Source organism: Natrix helvetica (assembly GCF_964273705.1).
Source record: "Natrix helvetica genome assembly, chromosome: 2".
Classification (NCBI taxonomy): Eukaryota; Metazoa; Chordata; class Lepidosauria; order Squamata; family Natricidae; genus Natrix; species Natrix helvetica.
In genome coordinates this window covers 84,122,122-84,144,668 of record NC_138552.1, presented here as the reverse complement: position 1 = coordinate 84,144,668, position 22,547 = coordinate 84,122,122, and the positions used below count along the sequence as shown (strand labels likewise).

The 22,547-nt window shown below is 37.5% G+C and overlaps 2 protein-coding genes across 5 annotated transcripts in view; one reads left to right on the top strand and one right to left on the bottom strand.

Moving 5' to 3' along the window:
* Positions 1–3,903: 3,903 nt before the first annotated feature.
* Positions 3,904–9,143, top strand: RPS6 (ribosomal protein S6). Its single transcript, XM_081944510.1, has 6 exons — positions 3,904–4,038; positions 4,504–4,635; positions 5,392–5,602; positions 5,947–6,093; positions 7,525–7,682; positions 8,995–9,143. Exons 1-6 carry the CDS (start codon positions 4,033–4,035, stop codon positions 9,088–9,090), a joined length of 750 nt encoding a protein of 249 aa, XP_081800636.1. The 5' UTR covers positions 3,904–4,032; the 3' UTR covers positions 9,091–9,143.
* Positions 9,144–9,618: 475 nt separating this feature from the next.
* The window catches only part of DENND4C (DENN domain containing 4C), a 75,127-nt gene continuing 62,198 nt past the window's right edge, over positions 9,619–22,547 (bottom strand). For all 4 annotated transcript variants that reach the window (XM_081944500.1, XM_081944498.1, XM_081944497.1 and 1 more), the window contains 10 exons: positions 22,045–22,225; positions 21,122–21,231; positions 20,366–20,541; positions 19,390–19,569; positions 18,579–18,774; positions 17,996–18,241; positions 16,824–16,941; positions 15,351–15,504; positions 14,320–14,384; positions 9,619–13,754 (listed from right to left, as the gene is read on the bottom strand). In XM_081944500.1, the coding sequence (XP_081800626.1) occupies positions 13,618–13,754; positions 14,320–14,384; positions 15,351–15,504; positions 16,824–16,941; positions 17,996–18,241; positions 18,579–18,774; positions 19,390–19,569; positions 20,366–20,541; positions 21,122–21,231; positions 22,045–22,225 (1,563 nt within the window). In that variant the 3' untranslated portion in view covers positions 9,619–13,617. The remainder of the gene's footprint in view (positions 13,755–14,319; positions 14,385–15,350; positions 15,505–16,823; positions 16,942–17,995; positions 18,242–18,578; positions 18,775–19,389; positions 19,570–20,365; positions 20,542–21,121; positions 21,232–22,044; positions 22,226–22,547) is intronic.

Genomic DNA, 22,547 nt, shown 5'->3' with positions numbered 1-22,547 from the left:
GGTTTTTAAGTGAGTCTGGCTTCCCCATTGGGTTTGCTTGTCAGAAGGTCACAAAAATTTATCACATGACTCAAGGATTCAAATATCTGAATTTTAATTATGTGACCATGAGGATGCTGTCACAGCTATAAATGTGAAAAACAGTATTAAGTCACTTTTTTTCAGTGCTGTAACTTTCAATGGTCACTAAATGAAAGGTGGTAAGATGAGGACTACCTGTAATTCTAGGCGGCTCACAACAAAACTAATAAAACAATCCTGTCCTCCATATAAGGGGTATCATCACACCCTCACCAAGGTGCCATAACATTAATCAGTTCTATATTCTGGGTCCCCTCCATCCCAGCCCAGTACCTGAGGGAAAAGCCTAATCTTTATGTCTTTTCTTTTTGAAAATAGGAGGGCAGGGCCCTTCTGTTATCTCAGGTGAGAACTGTTCCAAAAGTTTGGGGCAATCACAAAGAACTCTACAGTACCATCAGATGACTAGGTTTAAGGGAAGGAATCTGGAGCATACTTACCTATACAACCCTGTGATGTAGGCACATGCGACAAGGGACTGTCAACAAGTGAGCCCTGGCAAGAACCAGGCTCTGTGCCATTTAGGGTTTTGTTGTCAAAGTTGTGGCCCAAACTTGCTTCACTCAAAGCATTCAAATCACACTGAAGATACACCTTGGTTTTATTGGGCATGCAAACAGTGCAGGCACACTGGATTCCTGGCAAAGCCTTGTTGGGCAGCCCTGATCCAAGGCTGAACTGTAGCATACATATTTAGGCCTTGTGACATTGTATACGCAAGACAAGGAAAAGGCTGACAGTATAAAATTACAACATAATGTTAGAATGTTTTTGATAAAACCATTTGGATGACCCACTTATTATTTATCCCTTCCTACTGGGTCAGAGGGCCACCTCTATTATGTCCGAGATATGGCCACTGAATATAAACTAAGTCGTGGGTTTACTGGGTCATGAGTTCTGGACCAATTCTTCCCCAAATTGCCACTCCAAATTAATTCAGCTTATTGTAGATGTTTTATTACAAGGGCATTTTAAGCAGTTCACATGTTTGTGTCTGGGGAAAAGAATCCCATAGGTTTAAAAATGAATACATCCGTGGGGCTAGTGCAGCTTGCACAATATACAGGTGAAACTCAAAAAATTAGAATATCGTGCAAAATTCATTTATTTCAGTAATGCAACTTAAAAGGTGAAACTAATATATGAGATAAGACTCATTACATGCAAAGCAAGATAGTTCAAGCCGTGATTTGGCATAATTGTGATGATTATGGCGTACAGCTCATGAAAACCCCAAATCCACCATCTCAGAAAATTAGAATATGACATGCAATCAATAAAACAAGGATTGTACATAGAACAATATCAGACCTCTGAAAAGTATAAGCATGCATATGTATTCAGTACTTGGTTTGGGCCCCTTTTGCAGCAATTACTGCCTCAATGCGGCGTGGCATGGAAGCTATCAGCCTGCGGCAGTGCTGAGGTGTTGTGGAAAACCAGGATGCTTCAATATTGACCTTCAGCTCTTCTGCATTGTTCGGTCTCATGTCTTTTGCATCTCATTGGGAAACCAAGGTCCCAGAGTATGGAGGAAGAATGGAGAGGACAATCAAGCACAGTAATCCCACGGTCATTGAACCAGTTTTTGGTGCTTTGGGCAAAAGTTGCTCTCATCAGAAAAGAGGACTTTGGACCAAGGAGCAACAGGACTTTGGACCACTGTGCTACATTAAGACCAGGGTCAACGCAGCCATCTACCAAGAGATTTTGGAGCACTTCATGCTTCCTTCCGCAGACGAGCTTTATGGGGATGCTGGCTTTATTTCCCAACTGCCCACACTACCAAAAGCACCAAAACCTGGTTCAAAGACTGTGGGATTACTGTGCTTGATTGGCCAGCAAACTCACCTGATCTGAACCCCATAGAGAATCTATGTGGCATTGCCAAGAGAAAGATGAGAGACATGAGACCGAACAATGCAGAAGAGCTGAAGGCCGCTATTGAAGCATCCTGGTCTTCCATAATACCTCAGCAGTGCCACAGGCTGATAGCTTCCATGCCACGCTGCATTGAGGCAGTAATTGCTGCAAAAGGGGCCCAAACCAAGTACTGAATACATATGTATGCTTATACTTTTCAGAGGTCTGATATTGTTCTATGTACAATCCTTGTTTTATTGATTGCATGTAATATTCTAATTTTCTGAGATGGTGGATTTGGGGTTTTCATGAGCTGTATGCCATAATCATCACAATTATGCCAAATCACGGCTTGAACTATCTTGCTTTGCATGTAATGAGTCTTATTTCATATATTAGTTTCACCTTTTAAGTTGCATTACTGAAATAAATGAACTTTTGCACGATATTCTAATTTTTCGAGTTTCACCTGTAATGTAACATGGGTAAAACATGGGTTGCTCAGAACTGCATGAATTGCCACATTTTGGACCAGTTGTAGCATCTAGGGGTCTTCAAGGATAGTCTCATTTGGGGCTTTTTGTAATAATCCAGTTGGGAAAGTGACTTCCCATAGTCATTATTGGTAAATGTGGCAAGAAAAGTCATAAAATGGGGCAAAACTCACTTAACAAATTTCTCACTTAGCAACTTAAATTTTGGGCTCAATTGTGGTCGTAAGTCGAGGACTAGCTGTAATGTCACATGAGGATGTTGCCAATATTAAAAAACTTGGCTTAAGCTGTCCCTCTTCTATTTATGTCATAAATTTATTGGCCATCTATGTCCTACTTTTCTTCTGTACTTTATATTGTATAACATTCATTGGTCATTATTGTTCCTCATTTCATTTTGTTGCCATACTATAAAGTATTTTTTAAAGCTGAAAATGTATTTTATTTTTGCAATGTATGTATCGCCTGTCTTTAGGGTGTCTAGGAGGCTCTCTCTCTCTCTCTCTCTCTCTCTCTCTCTCTCCCTTTTTAGGTGCAATCTTTGAAATTAAATTCTATAATTTAAAACAAAGTATTTTCTGTTGTCACGTGGTTTTCATTTGTTCCGGCTGTTGCCATTATCATTCAGATGGTTTACATTAATCTGATTAGGACAAGCCACTGTGTTGCTCTTATTTGTTTTGTGAAACTATTTCCTTATACTTCGCATTTTATCAAGCCTGGCACTACTTTGTTTCAGAGTAAACAGGTATCCCACTTGAAATATTCTAAATAATAATATAAAGTTATAAAAGGGCCAGTTTGGTGCAGTGGTTAAGGCACTGGGGTAGAAACTGGGAGACAATGAATTCTAGTCCTGTGTTAGGCAGAAATCCAGCTGGGTGCCTCATTCTCCCAGCCCTGGAAAGAAAGTACCGTATTTATGGAAAAAAACCTTGACCAGAAAATCTTTCCAAGAAAACTACGGAGACTTCTCCAAGCAGCCACCAGGAGTCAAAGGTGCAACTATACAAAATCTATCTGTGGACTTCAGGAACCGAACAGTCTTGCAATAGAGCCAAACATGAAACTGGAGTGTTTAAAATCCTCCAAATTGGATTTGAATATTTGAAATATTTATATTTTTAATCTGATTATGATTCCTTTACTGAACGTTACTCTTAATTTTATATTTTTGGATGTGATAACTGATTTTCAATATAGCTCTAAGCGATTTCCCCTCATAAATCTGTTAGTCCACAATCAATTTACCTGCTAAGAAACTCCTGATCAGTCCCACGAATATATACAAAGGAAAAAAACCTCTCCTGAACATGCTTTTAATGTAATAAAAAATTGGAAGTCTAATTTAATTCTCCAGTCTTACGACAGAAGAAAAAAGGAGCGATAAAAAAAGTCTATGGAACCCGGAAGCTCCGTTAGCAATAAACAATGATCATCCTAATTTTTCTAGCTCTGTCGTCGCGCAGGAGTCGAACAAGCGGCTCCATGGAGTCTCGCGAGATCCCTCGCAGCCTATGTGACTTCCGACAGAGCGGAAGTAGGGCCTCTTTTCCGTGGCTGACCTGGAGCGAGCGGCCGCGTTGGTGCCATGAAGGTAGGAGCCGAGCCTTGATTTTTCTCGTATGGCTTCTCCCGGAGCTCATAAATAATCATGTTGGCGGACAGAAGGCAGCCGACGGGGGGAGACGGAACAGAACGCGGGGCTGGGAACGTCGCCATCGAGGGGGATTGACACGGATTGGGGAAGGCGGGAGGGCGAAGGCGAGAAGCAATGGTGTTTTAGGCTTCCTTTGCAGGCGCTCTGTGTAAGGAGCTCGCCCCAACTCCGCTCCTTCTCCCTTGTTTCTGTTGGGGTCTAATAAGCTTTCCCTTGTTTCTGGTGGGATCTAATAAACTTTGACTTGTTTCTGGTGGGGTCTAATGAGCTTCTCCTTGTTTCTGGTGGGATCTAATGAGCTTCTCCTTGTTTCTGGTGGGATCTAATAAGTTTCCTCTTGTTTTCTGGTGGGATCTAATAAGCTCTCCCTTTCCTTCCCCCCTTTTGTGCAATTATTTTTAGCTCAATATTTCGTTCCCTGCCACTGGCTGCCAGAAGCTCATCGAGGTGGACGATGAGCGTAAGCTGCGCACATTCTATGAGAAGCGGATGACTGCAGAGGTCTCTGCTGATGCTCTTGGTGAAGAGTGGAAGGTAAGGCGTCTCTTTGAGGGGGGGTGAACACTTCATCGCTACCTTTTGCGGGGTTTCTTTCTGCAAAGTGGCATCATCAATCGAGGGAACCCCCTTGATGTGCCCTGGTCCACAGATTATGGAATGGGTCGCAAGCATTGATGTGAATGCTTAGAGATCTCTGTGCTTGAATTTTGAGTTGACAAGTTTAGCCCTTAACTTAGAAGATAGGTAAATAGAGTTCCAACACCCCCCCCCCCCCTTGAATAGGATCTGGTAGATGTGATAGGATGCCAGGAAGTGTGGCTTTGATGGGGACTGTTGAAATGACTTTCAGCAAACAGATAGCTTGATCTGTCAAGTAGCTCACTATTGCCAGTCTGTGGGTCTGAGCTATGTAGCCATTTGTGAGGAAAAAGTATATTCAGAGCTAAGGTTTCCCCCTAAAAGGTTCTTTGTCATTGCTATGGGAAAATATTGGATAGAACACATTTAATATAAGGGCCTTCAAGCCTTAAAATGCCAGGATCCTCCTCAGTTGTAAGATAAATCTTACAGAAAATAAATCCTGCAAATAACTTATGTTTGGGGATGGAAATGCCCCATTTGTGCTGCTTATCTGAGTTAGAATCCTCAAGCTGAAAAGGAACAAGATTAATTCTCACAGTAGTTAAAAGTGGAGGTATATTATTGCCCATCGTTATTTGAAGCGAATGATAACATGCAGTTATGATTTACAAAGTGCTTCCGAAAAGTTTAAATTGCTCCTTTTTGTAGGGATACGTTGTCCGCATTAGTGGTGGCAATGACAAACAAGGCTTCCCCATGAAGCAAGGTGTCCTCACTCACGGCCGTGTCCGTCTGCTGCTTAGCAAGGGCCATTCCTGTTACCGCCCTAGGAGAACTGGAGAAAGAAAACGCAAATCTGTCCGAGGATGCATTGTTGATGCCAACTTAAGCGTCTTGAACTTGGTCATTATAAAGAAAGGTGAATTGTTTGTCTATTTTTCATTTGAAGGGGTGGCAGATATTAGCGAGAATTTGTCTCTGTAGAAAATATTCCTAAACCCTTTCACTTTGGGCAAAGATTGCCAGCCTTGGTCCTGGACCATCCCCTTGGCATATAGTGGGGCATTACCTAAAGGGATAACATGACTTTTGACAAGGTAATAAGAAAAATAAAAGATTTCCAGGCTCCCTCTTACCTTTTTTTTAAAATAATGCTTGTTTTGTAAAGGATAGCATTCAGGGACGGATTTGTGATGAGGGATGATTTTTTAGTATAAGTTTGCTAATAATATAATAGCACCTATTGTTTGACAATTTTTCAAGGTGAGAAGGCTATTCCTGGATTGACTGATCATGCTGTGCCCCGTCGCCTTGGTCCCAAGAGAGCTAGCAAAATCCGAAAGCTGTTTAATCTCTCCAAAGAAGATGACGTCCGTCAGTACGTTGTGAGGAGACCGCTGAACAAAGAAGGTAAGAAAATGGAAGTAATATTTTATCTGTTTTGCTTTTCTGTTGGTCCATTTGAATTTTTACAGAAATCAAAGGAATCCAAAGAAATATGATAGCTAAATAAAAGTGTCGATTACTTAGTTTTCTTTTTACCTTAGACTTCTTAAGCTTTGGTACATCTTGGTATCAAATATCCTGGTTGATGTGCACATGTAGGTATATTTAGGTATATATCTAAATTTATTGTTGCTATGCATTTTTGAAAGGTGCCATGCAGTAGCTTTTAAAGCGGAAAAACATCTAATTTGTAGAAGTTACTATATGTATACAATGTTTTTGCACTTACTGCACTGCGGATAATTGCAACATCATCTGATTAAATCAGGAGCCTAAGATAATTTTTTTTCTGGGATAATGACCACACTAATTCTGAGACTAAAATGTTTGAATAAGGCTTGACATTTACTGTGACTATTTTATGATTTACAAATTCTGCCTGGTTTAGCATAGTACATTGAATCCATAATCAAACTGCATTATTGGTTAGTGATTTCTGCATTTGATTCAGAGGTCTTTATCTGCACACGAATGCTTAAGATCAATTTAAATTATGTTTTTGTTTCTGATTATCTTTCAAACTAGGTTTAGAAGAGGTAGCCCTCAATTTACAACCACAATTGAGTCCAAAATTTCAGTTGCTAAGTGAGACATTTGTTAAGTGAAATTTGCCCCATTTTACAATGTTTGTGGCCACACTTCTTACGTGAATCACAGCAGTTAAGTTAGGAATACGGTTGCTAAGTGAATCTGGCTTCCCCATTTGACTTTGCTTGTCAGAAGGTCACAAAAAGGGATTCTGGGACACTGCAACCATCATAAATGCAAGTCAGTTGCTAAGTCTCTGAATTTTGATCAGGTGACCGTGGGGATGCTTCAATGGCTGTAAGTGGAAAATGGCTATAAGTCACTTTGTTCAGTGTTGTTGTAATTTGAACTCTCACTAATGAACTGTTGTAAGTCGAGGGCTATCTGTATATGGTGAGCCTACATAGTAGTTTTCAATGGCAATACACATGAGAAGCCAGTGCTCAAAGGTTCTGTCCAAGAACATATAATTAAACCATGAGTTAGAGCAGTTTTTCTCAACCATGGTGACTTTTAAGTCCTGTGGACTTCAACTCCCAGCTCTGCTGGCTGGGGGATTCTGGGAGCTGAAGTCCACAGGACTTAAAGTCACCAAGGTTGAGAAACACTGAGTTAGAACTTTTCTCATCTACAGGTATTCCTCGACTTATAGCAGTTCATTTAGTGATCGTTCAAAGTGATGATGGCACTGAAAAAAAGTGACTTATGACCAGTTTTTAGTTACAACCTTTGAAGCATCCTCATGATTATGTGATCAAAATTCATATGCTTGGCAACTGTTCATACAATCTGTCTTGCTCATCTTAGGAAAGAAGCCAAGGACCAAGGCACCCAAGATCCAACGTTTGGTGACCCCCCGAGTCCTGCAGCATAAGCGCAGACGTATTGCTCTAAAGAAACAACGAACTCAGAAGAATAAGGAAGAGGCTGCCGAGTATGCCAAGCTTTTGGCTAAGAGAATGAAGGTCTGCTTCCTATATATGCTTGGGGAAGGAAATTCTTTGGTGGGAGGATCATATTCCTTTTCATGTGATTCTTGAACGTGAATCCATGTATCGGAGATAGATACCATTGATGAGCTTTAAGTTGAAACTGGAGGAAAATGTTGGCTCACAGGACTAAACCCCCACACATGTATAATAGGTATAATTCAGTTTATATATGTATACATAACAGGTATGCAAATATTTCTTACTCCACAAAGTGTTTAGCATGTGTGTGGGTGGGTGGGGGGCACCTGTTAATGAAGTACTGACATGGTGAAATATGTCCCAACACATGGAGCAAATAAAATAAATTAGGTCTTTGTTCTAACCCAGTGGCCAACCTTTTTTGTCTTGGGCGCCAAAAGCACACACGCGCTCACTTGGCCACCCCATAACTTAATGCCCCCACACACACCATGTCCCCGGCGCATGCACATATGACACCCCCAGCCCCGCACGTATGTGCGCATGGCTTTCTCGGAGCCGGAGAAGGCAAAAATGGCCCCCTGCCCCTTCCCCATTCCCGATCCTCCGATTTGGACATTGGGTGGAAAACTTCCAATTTGGAGGAGGGCGAAAAATGCCCCAAAATCAGCTGACCAGCGTGTGCATCTGCCTTGGGGCTGGCAGGGCAACGCCTCGTCTGCCCTCAGAAGTGGCTCTGCGTGCCACAGGTTCGTCATCATGGTTCTAACCCATCCCTAGTTATTTTAATCCACAGGCAATTGAGTTTTAAACCATATGCAATTGGTGCATTAGGGAAAAGATCCGTTTCTCAGCCCTATTTGCAATGTTGGCTGTGTGATTTTGAGCCAGGCCCTCCTCAGCATCACTTGTGTGATATGAAAAGTGAGTGGATGAGGGTGAACAATAGATGGTGCTAGGAATATAAATGTAGAGTTTTACTATACAGAATCAAGTCTTTTGTTTCACCTAAAAATGATTTGCAGTGCTTTAGGGAATTATTTGACTTTGGATATTGAGGAACAAGGAGATTGTTGAAAGTATTTCATGTAATAGCAAAGTTTATGGATAGGAAGATGAGGCCGGGGATATATGCATTCTTAAGGCTGTTGGTGAGTTCACAATGTGAATGTAGCTGACATTTCTGGCCACTGCCTTAAATATTAGAATATGCTTGCATATTTGGAAACTGACAGCTACGGATAGGAGTTTCTGCTATGGTGCTAAGAAAATAAAGTGCTCGCGACTTCACCCAATGAATTTACAGCATTTAAAAAGTTGAGATGCAGTTTTATACTAATATGTAATATTCTTGGTCCTTTTTCAGGAGGCAAAAGAGAAGCGGCAAGAACAAATAGCTAAGAGGCGTAGACTTTCTTCTCTGAGAGCTTCTACATCTAAATCTGAATCAAGCCAGAAGTAAGCAAAGAACTGCTCCTAAAAATGTTAAAATAAAGTTTTTATGATCAGAACAAACTTGATTCTGTTATCCTTTTTGCTAATTCCTGTCAGTTTAAATTATCACTGAATGTCCGTAGTCGACTTCTGCTTGATGCAGAGGTTTCATTTTTGTATCATTCAGGGCTGTGATGATTTTGGCTTTTCCTTGCTCAGCAGGTGGCCTCTTATTTATATCATTCTTATAGCCATAGAACTTAGACTTATATACCACTTCACAGTGATTCATAGCACTCTCGAACAGTTTATAGTGTCAGCACATTTTCCCCAACAATCTGGGACCTCATTTTACTGAACTCCGGATGAAGAAAAGCTAAATCAACCTTGAGCCGGTTACGATCAAACTGTTGCCTGTGGGAAGAGTGATCTTGCAATACTGCATTCTAACCACTACGACACGATGGCATATGTACGGAACATACCTTTAAATTTAGCTTTAAACCTCTGCTAAACATTACCTCCTTCACACACAAAAAGCAGACATGAGAAGGTATATTTGTATACTTTTATTTTTTTACGATAATATTAACAAGTGGTTTCTAAATCACAGGGTTCCTATACAAAAGTAATTTTAAAAAATTACCACCCCTTTATCTACAGGAAATTAGGTATTTGTTAGATTAAAGCAAGCATACAGCTGACATATTTGTACAACAGAATTATAATTATTGCATTGGTAATAAAAAAACCTCCCATGTCAGTCTTTTCTTTCCATATTCCAAATGCATACTGAAAGATTCCTAAAGAAACTCTCATGTATTTCTCTTTGATTTTAAATCCTCTCCCTTTTTATACTTGGATTATCTACAATGCAGGATAATTTCCAGTTTCTCTTAATGGTGCTTGGAAGATTAAAAATAAATGTATCAGTTAATGTTAACCTTACAGATGATTTTTGCAAGTTTTCCTTAAAATATTAAAAACTTAGGGATGTTCGATGCTTCATTTCTAAATTACTAGAAGCTGTAAAACATGTTTTCCTAACATTACTTCTATGAAGATGTGGTCAAGAGTAACATGCATGTTTTTGAAACAGCTCTTTTTAAATTATAAATTTTTAATTTGAAGCCTTAAATTATGCAGTTAGTTAATGAGCATAAACCTGTCGTAAATGTTTTTCATAGCAAACCTACTTTATAAAATACAATTGAAAATGTGAAATAGCAGCTTCATTGCTAATTGCTCTGTTAATTTATTTATTTTTACAAAACTATTCAATAGAGGTCTTATCTGACAATGGATTTTTCAGCCTGATGCGCAGTAATATCAATAGTAGTAAGTTGTGTGCAATTTTATATTCCCATATTTTTCCCTCTTACAATTAAATAGCTCTGAATTACATGAGTTTTTACATGGCATTTGAGAGCAGATGCTTTCCACATAATTTCATTTAACTCAAGACTTGTTTTTAGAGTATAAATACATAAGGTTGCCCTGGGGGATGCTTTACTACTCCACCCCAAAACACATGGATTTCCAAATATGTATAAAAATTGGCTGTACAAATATTGTACTATTATTTTATAACTCTGAATACTCGGCTTTTATTGTTTTAAGGTTTTCGAAAGTATTCATCAGCTACTGAAATGTTAACCCTTGAATTGGTAAATAACATTAAAACACTTAAATAAGTGCCACGGACTTAAGATATTAAGATATTCACTTAAGATATTAAATATTACCTACAAAGAATATTATGACATCCCAGAATTTGCATAATCACTTACTGTTCCTGTGTGGCTTCTAATATACATGCAGTAAGGGCAAAATTGGCTATTCCTCTATAGATAGTAAGAGGGATCTCTGTCTGAACTTGATTTCAAGAGCAAATTTGGAAAAAACTTGTGATTAGCGAAAACTCAATTGCAATTGGATCTGCACTTTTTGAAAAACATTGAAACACTGAATATTGTTTTGATCTATGCATACTTATATTAAAATAAGATCAGAGGTGATATATTCAAAAGGCACACTTTGAGCTTTGGTATGAAACCTATGTAGTATTAAATCCACTGTCATGGATCTAATTAGCAAACATTTTAAATTATAGTTTGTTAACTAGTTTGTTGGGCAGTTGGCTAGGCAACCTTGGCAAGTACAAGATTGTTGAATGCTTGACAGAAATTGAGCAAAGATTTTTGATCAGCAATGCCCGTTGTTTAGGGATGCTGGAAAATTTCAAGAATGGAATTCTTGAATTACATGGAATTACATACTATCATAAGAGGTGCAACACCCTGACTGGTTGGGATGGCCAGCATGCCAGAAATTTGGGAGCATGAGAACTGTCAAGAAATGGCTCATAGAAGATAAGGTTTACAGTAAAACAAGGCAAAACGACAGACCTATTTTTACCCTGGCTTATCTTTGCTTTTTTCTATGTGTGTTGCGGGAATACTTCAAGAGAATCGAGGCTGACTATATTTGCTTTATAAAGAATTTCTGGAATTTTTGCAGAATTCAGAGCGTTTTTTAAAAATGAGAATGGCATGGTACTTGAGGGTGGCATATTCCTTTGTGCCAGTATCACATTTAATTATTTATTTAAAAAAATTAAAATAACTGGATATGGGGATACAGTTGGATCCCACACTGGTGCTCCAAATGTGAGAATATTTACTTCTGGATCAACAGTCAAAATGTCTTACAAGGCTAACAGCAGTTCATAAAACCAGTTTTGAATTTTGAGTTGTATTAACTAATTACAGAGGAGTCAATAAGATTAACATTAGGTATAACATGCAATGTCTTATGGTGGCCCGCATTGTTCTCAATGAAAAGTAAACTATAAACTTATCAGTTAGTTTATAAATGAAACAAGAAAATGATAGTGGTAAATAGCTTGCATTTTTTTTAAAAACCGAGCATTATTTTTGTCATGTTAAGATATAATTTTTATACTGTAAATATGACTACATAGAATTGTGTTTCACAAGAGGTTTATTAACATAAAATCATGTGTAGATGAAAAACCCATTGTATTTGCAGATGGACATAAGTGATTCAAAAATTAAAATAGGTAATTTGTACAGGAAGTGTTAACAGCCTAATCCCCCAACACTTCCTTGAAAGGGTGAGACCAGAAACTGTTTTAAACAGTAACTTTTAAAAACATGGAAATTGCTTTAAAAACAAATTTCCAGGAATTTTGAAATGTGGTTTAGAGAAAATATTTTTTTTAAAATGCTATCACACCAGATTGTTCCAAAAAGTGCAAAATGTTGTGTTCTGTGTAATGTAATAATTTCACTGACTAAGATTTGCAATAGTTTATCTCCAGCAGTACTACTTAAAGAATGAATAATTATATGGGCAAAAGATAGCCTTGAAAAGTCATGATCAAGAATGCATTTCGTATCTAAATCTTAATCTGTTTTTAAAATTCATAATTGTTTCTTTACAAAATTATTGAATGTGTCCAAATCTTTATTGCAACACCACTTTAAATGAATATCTGATGTTGGAGATAAACCCAGGAATTGTCAAGAAAAGTGAGGTGTGAATATAATAAACAGGAAAATAAAATACTTTTACATTAAAAATTAGTATTTTCATTTTCAGTAAATTCATCTTCAAGTGTATGAGTATAAATACATTTAACACAGACGTATTTTACTCAGCCAGTGCAAAAAAGATAACATATCCCACAGGTTAGAGAAAAATAAGGGATGGAACATTAGTGCACTGAAATTTTAAGCTCTATATATGTATATACATATATGTGCGTATACATATACACACATATATATGTTTGTGAGTCTGTGTATATCTATATACACACAGACCCACACATGCAATTTTCTATGAATGCTAAAAATGTGAATATTTCATGCCGCTTTATGTACCTTTGTTTATCTACTCTCAGTTTGCCTTTATAAAAAGTCTTAGAACCACTCCGGGTAGATACCCATCATTGCTTCAGAAAACGTATGTACAATTTAAAAAGTTACTATGAAAAGAAGAAACAATAAGCTTTGCTTTACACAGCCAGGATAAAGGTTATAATTTTTCTGTGAATTGGGACAGTGATGGCTTTTAAAAGGCTCACTTGCTAACGCTACAGTCTATTCTTTTGAACCAAGGGAAATAACTGCATTTCATAATAAAAATGTACATGAAATATGTACATATAAATGTAGTAGAATTTTCTTCATACATAAATCAATGTACTCTTGAGCTAGAAGTCTAACTTAAGCTAGAAGGAACAAGTATAAGAAAGAAAGCAAATTAATGTCCCTTTGTTGTCATTCTTCACTTCTAGATAGAAGGGAAGGATTAAATAGCATGGTTGAAAGTTAACTGTCAATTTGATTGTTTTGAGTTAGCGTATTTAATTCATGTGCTGGTATAAATATCAAATGTCACAGAACAATGTTACTCTTAAGTGGATTGCACACAGCAGTTGTTTTAACTAGAATTCTGGAGCTTGAAGCCAAATTTATACATTCCCAGTTATCTCCTCTTTTTCTTGGTAAGTCTTTCACGATGGAATCTATATGAGAGGTGCCCCAAAGCATTTTCTGCACCACTCTACATTGTCACTGGGTGGAGAATCAATCTTTTGCATTTTTTTCAGTACTTCTACTGGAAGGCTTTTATATGCAGCTCTGTATTCGTTGTCAAAGGCCTCTGAAAAAAGGAAGACAATTTAAGAGTCAGGAAGCACAGAAATTGTACTGCATGAATTGATTTTTCACTCTTTTATTTCCCCACAATTCAAAATCCAAACATTTTTTATGAAATAAGATATATCTCTTCACTCTTGGTTTGCTTGTCCAAAACCCCTGTGGTTTTAACCCTGTGGTGGTTAAAAGTGGTGGATTAAATATGATAGGTCAAGGTTTAAGTCTATTCTTCAGAAATTCGCTGGATGATTTCAGCAGCCAAACACAAACTTTTTTGGGGAAAATTAAGAACATTGAACTCTGAGGAACATGGCTATAAATCAAATAAAATGAAAGTTACATTTTTAAAAAAACCAGCCAGTTTTGTTTTTAATGCTATACATTTCTAGTATTGGTTTGATTTTTTTAAAAAGCAAGAGTATAAACTGACATAAGCTAGTACTCCCGTCTTCTAGGAGAAAGGAATTTTTGGAGTAAATCTGAAGATTTAGCCCATGGATCAGTGAAACATGCTAAAAATTTCCTATCAAACAGAGATGAGCCATGCTATAATAGATTAACTTTCTTACCAATATCAATATTCTCTCTTCCAAGGGACACCAGGGATAGGAAAAGGATTTCTCTGTAAAAACTCCTGTAAAAGATGCATAGACATTTAGAGAAGTTCAACCCCTCCTTACAACGTTATCCTATAGGAAGGAATTTATGTTAACTTTCAGGTGAATTTCAGTAATCAAATAATCTCTAGCCTTTTTTCAGTAACAATATTCATTAGTGACTCTAATTTTAGAGTCAGCATGCAAAAATCCTTTGAACTCTGAAGAAACGCTCTAAAAGGACCCAGATATTAGTATTGGTTTGTTCTTTATTTACTAGCAGAATTATTTAATGCCTATAATTGTTTCCTTTGTTCCCAGTTGTAGATTTAGAGCATAAACTTGACAATCACTATACACACTAATGCTTACGTATTCCAAGAGGGTAGGACCAAGAAGAAGAAAAAAGCATTTAAAACTAATTTCCCACAAAATTAGATTTTCCAGTAATAAAATTTATCTTTTTGTTTCTCATGACTGCTTCATGAACAAAAACATGTATATAAACATATTTCTCCTTCCAATGGGTACAAATGAGAGGGAAAAAGAGGACTGAAATGGCAGAGAACAGGGAGCAAAGGCAGGTGTATAAATGAGGCAAGGAATTGTACAGGTGTTCCGAAAAGGATTAAAACAAGAGGCCAGTAGACCATTCCCAGCATAATTCTTCAAGGCATCTTGATTATGGATGTTACACAGTTATATGCACCTCTACTAATTTTACTTCTTTTTGATAGCTGTTCTTGTCTTGTCAGGTGTTATACGCCACCGTCACCTATTATAAGTTATCTGGGGGAAAGACCTGCTTCAAATAAATGCTATTTGCACAGGCTGACTTGTTACCTCTGGTTATCTTTACTCCATACCAAGGAAAGCATCTACGTGCTACCTAATGTGGCAAAAAAAGAGGACCCAATGGACAACTGATTGCTGAACATATTCCTAGGGATGCATGGAACTTTTCAAAGAGTTAACATTCATATCCAAAGGGTGATGCCCTTTACCTTTGCCGTTTCTCATCCTGCTTAATTTTCTGCACAAGGAGATTAATAGGTGTAACAACATCATTGTGCTGAATGTTCAGTTTGATGTTTTCAACTAAAGTGCTTATTGCTTGTTGCTCTTCAGAATTGACCGAGGGCTTCTTTTCTGCAGAATCTAGAAGGGGGGGGGGGAAATAAAGGGTTTGTTTTTTTAAAGCCATGCAACCCAAAAAAATGTGATGCAGAATTGAGAGATCCGGGATGAAGGACAGAAGAAGAAAACGGCAAGGAGGGGAAAGGGAAAGGGAAAAACTAAATTCAGTTTTGGTAACTAGAAGAGTAAAGATGATCTGACATTTAGTACTGGATACCAGGGATGGTATTTACTTACTTTCCCTACCGGCTCGCAAATGTGAGCGTGCACACATTTGGCCTTCCATGCATGTGCTTTGGCTTGAAAACGTGCCTAAATAGGACAGCATAGACCCAGGGCAGGTGGGCAGGCCCACCCATGATTTCCACTACCAGTTCGGATGAACCAGTCCAAACCGGCTGAATACCACCTCTGCTCAATACCCAGCACTAGATAGATTATGTATAATAGTTGAAGACCTATACAGCATTTTAAAGCTTTGCACAATATTTGATGAATGTTATATTCTGCTGGAAGTCAAATCCATGAGGGTGATTCCCATTGCATTTTTACAGCAGAGCGGATTTGCTTTCTAAGTGCCGCCATAGTAGCAACAGCAGCATAGATTTTATCAAAACATGCATATGGTCAACATTTTTTCAATTCGAAGTACTATGAAATAGAATCAAAGTTTAGTCTCATTTCAAGGGGCGGGGGGGAAACCCAATAACAGTAAGAAAATCTTATTTATATGGAAGATTTTCTGTGGAGAACCAAGTTCTTACGGCATCAAAATCCTATTGCGTTTATTAATGTGGAAGCTGTTATGGCTGTACTGGCCAAATTCTGATTGGGATGTTTGTGATTCTTTCCCTGATAATTCTTCTGAATTCTCAAAAAAGTGTACTTCTTTTTTTCTTTGAAATGTTAAATGTTGAGCTATGCAGTGTGCACATCATAATTGGAAATGTCTTAACACTGCAGAGCTGAAAATGTTCTCTGCTCATTAAAAAAAACTTTGTCCATCTACTAATTTATGAGTGGTTTTTTTTAGGACATAAAAAGACATTTTGAATAAAATATCTCTGAGGGAGATGGGCAGTTAAGAAGTACAAAGTAAGTAAGTAAGTAAGTAAGTAAGTAAGTAAGTAAGTAAGTAAGTAAGTAAGTAAGTAAATAAATAAATAAATAAATAAATATGGGTAGTTAAGAAATACAAAATAAGTAAGTAAGTAAAATAGTTGGTTTTTGTCATTTGGAAAAGTTGGCCTCAGATATGCATAAGTAAATAAATATTTCAGAATTTCTAACAACAGCAAAGATTTTTGTCTGGACAAAATTCTCACAAACATTTTACTCACTGTGATTTCTCCAAGATACATATAGTGGGTCCCCGGATTCTTGGTGAAGATTGATGTTGTCCCATAGTAGCTGTATGTACACTAGCTTGCTGTCTTGAGACAAGTTGGTCAGAGGAAGCTAGAATGGAGGAAGCATACTTTTTCTTATCCCTTTACTACAGATTGAGAAATCTGCCAACGTTTAGCACCACCATATACACACATCCTAATTTCATTATTTTTCTACAAAAAGGGAACAGATGCCTGAAAGAGTTTGCATCTTCCGATTTAAATCAAGCCAAATTCAGGGGGGGGGGGAATATATTTTTTCCTCACAACAATCCTGGGAGGCGAGAGTGAGTGGCCAAAGTCACACAGCTGGCTTTCATGCCTGAGGTGAGACTAGAGCTGATAGTCTCCTGATTGCCTCAACCACTAAAACAAACTGGCTCCTGCAATGACATCATGATCAATCCATATCTTCTAACTTACTCTTAAGCAAATCTCAAAAGGATTTAAGTGTTATCTCAATATTACTGTTCACTCTCATTTTAAGTCTTAATGTGAGCATTTAAAAGTTTTAAGAATTTCAGTCCAGAGATCATTAATTTTCAGTAAACAAGAAGAAAATGTAAAAGTCCCTTCTGCTTTATTTCTCCCCCAGCCCCCCGAAACCAATGGGACAAATCTTAATTTTGATCTTTCCATCAATATTTTGAATGGAAAAAGAACATAATGAACCATTTGTTCTGGACAATCCACTTCTGTAAACATATAAATCTCTTCCACAACCCTTGGACTGGATTGCTCTAATGTAGCGTTTCACAATCTCAGGAAGTTAAAAATGTATGGTATGCTGGCTGGGGAATTCTGGGAGTTGTCCGCACATTTTAAATTTGCTAAAGTTGAGAAACGCTGCTCTAGGATTATGAAGTAGAGTCATTCTTTTTTTTCAAGGTCATTTCATTCCAGTCATTGGCATCTGTTAAAATTCATCCCATCAACATATTTGACTTTGAAATGCAAATGCTTCTCCAGATATATCCATTCAATACTGTCAGTAGAGGTGGCCATTTCCAGAATGACCAAAGAGGAAAGAAATCAGTTTTTAATTGTTTCTCTTACAAAGAGCTGTGCCTTTCCTCCAAATATTAAGGGTCTGCATTTGCTTGTGGTGCCAAAACATCACCTACCTGTGTTCCATCATTGCAGTGTTCAGATGTTAGAATGAGCCCGGGCAAGTTACTTGGGAGGTCCAGGCGTCGGAAATACCATACCAAATTCCAAAAAATAATGGGATGCTGATTGATGAACGTTGATGTATGAATTACTTGTTCTCCTTCATTCTCCAACAAAGATTCAAGTTCCTTCCGGAGAACCAATGGGCTCAAATAGGGAACTGATACAGGCAACGGATTTGTCCTTTTTGTTAAAGGATCCTAAAAAGTATCAATGATCATTAAGTGAGCAGGCAATGCTTTGTCACTTCTCCCAGCCTCTCTCCCTAATAAAAAAATCTCAATAAACCTCTGAGCTGCATTAACAGGAATGGCATCCATGCAATATTGTAAACATACAAATATCACTATCTTACCCAGTGAGTTACAATACAGAAACCATTTGAGAGAAGAGAGAGCTGTTTTCTAAAATGAGTCATATACAAAATCTATGGAACTTGAACTACAACTGAAGCAGAATAAACAAATGGGGGGGGGGGAGTCTTGATATCTACCGGTAGCTCCTGTACATATTACCAGGAAAAGCTTGGCTACCTACCACTGTCTCTTGTAAACTATTAGGGAGGCTAACTGTTGAAATGCCATGAGATGGTCTTTGCAGGAGATCAATATTTTGCAGTGGGCCACCAACACTGTGACTCCGAGTCAGAGAAGTCCCGCGTTTTGATGAATTATTTGTAACAGGAGGCTTTACGCGTTTGAGATTTTTGTCTTCTTCCTCTGCTGTACGGATGCTGAAACACAATACAAACACTCATGAATACTTTAAAACTAGCAGAATTAAAACAAAATATTTCAATGAGTTCCTGGTTCACTAGCCCAGCCGATCAAACCATGCCTTCTTCCAAGCACTTCTTATTCCAAATTCTGCTCAGGGGGGCAATGGGTATGTGGTGCAGCATTCTCTAAGGGCTTTTCTCCCCTTCCAAAAATGTTATTAGTTTTACAAATCTAATTGGACTGATTCCTTGCCAGTTTCTTAGTGCTATTTTGACTCCAATACTGTCAGCACTCACCAGCAGCCTTTACTTTTCACGAGAATGCCATCTCTACTGTATCTATAATGCACAAAGTGCTTACCAGATTTGGAGCTGCAGCAATTCAGTTAAGAGCATTATTACGTATTTTATAGGAAGTGAGGAATGAATCAGATGAACGCTTCATCCTTCCCATACCAACACTTCCTTAGGTCTTGACATTTCATTCCCAAACAAGGCCTTTCTACAAAATGTGGAACTTGATGGCAGGCCAGAGTCTTATATTTGAAATAAATCTGATTTTCAAGTGAACCAATAAATTCCTCCCATGCATAATGATGTAAGACAGTCCCATTTAATTCCTGTCTGTACCTTTGTGTTGCTGGGCTGCTATTTTCCTCACTGATGGTCTGGTTGGCACTTGAAGGTTCTGAAAAACTGATCAGATCTGTGGTAGGGTTGGAGGCAGATTTCGGTTCCAGAGAATCCGTGGTTAATGGAATGTTAGTGCTGTGTAAACTATCACCGGAGGTACTCGGTTTCAAAAGCAAACTGGTAAAAAAAGAAACAGGCAGGAAGTATACAATTACAAACAAGAAAGGAATGTGATCAGCATAATTTTGTCCTTTGTAATACTGGTAGTCCTTGACTTATGACTGCAATTCAGCTAACATTTATGTTGTTAAGCGAGACATTTGTTAAATGAGTTTTGTCCCATTTTATGACTTCTCTTGTCACAGTTGTTAAGTGAATCACCACAGTTGTTAAATAAGTAACAAAGTCTTTAAGTGAATCTGGCTTCCCCATTGACTTTGCTGGTCAGTTGGTTGCAAAAGGTGATCACATGACCACAGGATACTGCAACCATCATAAATATGCAGTTGCCAAGGATTTGAATTGTACAATGGGGATTCTGCAACTTTGGTAAGTGTGAAAAATAGTCATCAGTCACTTTTTTCATTGCCACTGTAACTTCACTAAATGAATTGTAGGTTGAAGTCTACCTGTACTTCCGGTTATCCCAAATTTATCATGAATACTGATTGTTTTTAATTCCTACATTAAGACTGGAGGACTCAATCTGCAATCCCACTTTGGTTAAAAATGAGGTTTATAAACCAATTTGTCAATAGAGATCATAAGCACACATTAAGCAGAAGAGAAAACCAAAACTAAAACCGCTTCACCATATAAATAGAAACTTAGCCATATCCAGTATGTGAGAGAAGGACAATTTAACGGGCATACCTAATATTTGATTGTATGACTACCAAGTTTGCTATTATCTGCAAAGGATGAATTATGAAAGTATCTCAAAACTATTCAGTGGCTACCAAAGTCTACCAACCTTGCAAGGCCACGTAAGTCTTTAAATTCCACATTAAGGAGAGGTAAAAAGGCACTTTTGCAAAATGGACAGGTAGAATTCAAATTAGAATCATCTGCAGTCCATCCTGCCATAATTTCTTCATCATAAACCAAGGCACCACAGGTTCGACACTGAGAGCAGCTTGACATTAAGACCTATTTAAAAAAAATGTTTTCTTTAAAGACATGAACAAGCAGATATTTAAAACTCCAAATTGTTTTGTTCATTAAGAAGACAAAAAGATCTATATTTAACTGACGACAAGCACGTCTGGTTTACCACACTACTTCCACAATTTCAAATCTTTTTCTACTTCATACTTCAACAGGCAATTAATGTTTTTCATTCTGCATATTACACATGTTTGAGTCAATCTTTCTCAGCTCTGGGCACCAGAGATATATGTAAGACTGCAACTCCCATCAACTCATTTTAGGACTGAAAATGAATTTCAGCCCAAAGTGCCTGTAAGGCCCCTGTTAAAACTTAATTGTGACGTGTTAAATTGGTGTATGTATTAACAGTAAATACAGACAGTGTATGTGGGTCAGTGGATTGAATGCAAATAATATATGAAAAGGCACATATACTTTTAAAAACTATTTAAGTAATAATTTGTTTCAAAAATAGTACTCTTCAAAGGAAACAGAAATGTTTTAAGATTTATTATTTTTTTAAACGTTCTGAAAGAAAATTAAATAAAGCAACATCGTTATTCAAGATTATAAATTTTACCTCCATTGCACAATTTTGGAAGATACTGGATAGACTGGTATTGTATGAAGAGCCATGTTCAGATTTATCAGAATCCATAACTTTCATACCTCGTGAAAATTGATTTTCCCCTGTATAAAGTAATGTGGAGCAATTTAAAAATTATTTAATTACATATAAAAAGATAGGAAAATATTGATATAATTGCAATATTTAGCCACAACTCTTATTACCCCATTAGGCAATAAATTCCCATACAGTTCCGAGAAGTTGCTTTTTAAAAACCAAACCTAAATAATTGGGGGGGGGGGGGGGGCAATACTATATTCTTCCAGTGATATAGTGATATGGATTCATAATTATTTTCCATCACATGAAACTGAATTTTTTAAAGTATTGATGCCACTTCAGATTGGACACATTTTTGCCCATTTCATTTTATATCTCTGTGCTATATTTTTCACTCAACAAGCCAGAATTCAGAAGGAAAATTGCTATATGAATGACTACTAAGTAACACATGCTGCTTTTTCAAATGGAGAATCTATTGAATGAAAAAGCAACCCTAATGTAACATATTGATTGCAATCTATAGTGATTAGCTCTGTTTAGAACTTTGATTTTGAAAATGGACAAGATGAAAGAACAATTTTTTATGCAGTTAGTTGTCTGGAGACAAAGAAAAGGAAAAGTTCTATTTACTAAGTAGCAAGTCAGCTTCTTACTATACATTTTTCTCCCAGACTATGTTTCCCAAATGCAGAAAGTCATAAACAGTTAATAGAAGAAATTTAGGGTATTTCCAGGCAACAGTTTTTAAATTTTGGAGAAACCACTCTACTTGTAAGGAGAAAAACAGAGCCAGCCATCTGCTGGGGATGTACTAATCTGGATTTCTGCATGGAAGAGGATAGACTTGATGAGCAATTCAAAGTTTATGGTACCTGTGGGACAGTGTGGCTTCCCTAAGTCTCCACTGCTGTTGCTGCTTCCAAGACTTGTGGTGCTCTGTGCAAGTTCACTGGTAGCCAATCCTGGGATTCCTATTTTTGACGACGGAGAGACGCCTAATATATGATCTTCAAAGCCAGCAGGAAAGGTGAAATCGGGATGGCTGGTTTCCTCCTTCAATTAAAAGGTAAAAGATAAATTCAGAATCTTACACTAATGTAAAATGTTCACTATTTAATTATTATTATTATTGAAAATGCAAGTGCCAAGGCGCTGACATTTCAGAAGTGTGTGTGATTTGCCTTCTTGTTTAATGTGTTTGCAATGAATCTCTCAAGAGGCAAAGAAAAACTGGTTGAAGAAACTTTTGAAATGGATTAAGAGGGAAATTGAAGCCTGAGGGAATAAACAACTCTTTGCTAGGTAAGGAACAGAATAATACCTAATGCTTTTCAGGCCACTGAGATTGGGTGATTTTGCAGTGTATGTAGGAGAT

Bases quoted from the DNA above. Each gene is read 5' to 3' on its own strand.
- RPS6 (XM_081944510.1), top strand. The intron at 4,636-5,391 runs GTAAGGCGTCTC...TCCTTTTTGTAG, and splicing joins CTCTTGGTGAAGAGTGGAAG to GGATACGTTGTCCGCATTAG. The intron at 5,603-5,946 runs GTGAATTGTTTG...CAATTTTTCAAG, and splicing joins CTTGGTCATTATAAAGAAAG to GTGAGAAGGCTATTCCTGGA.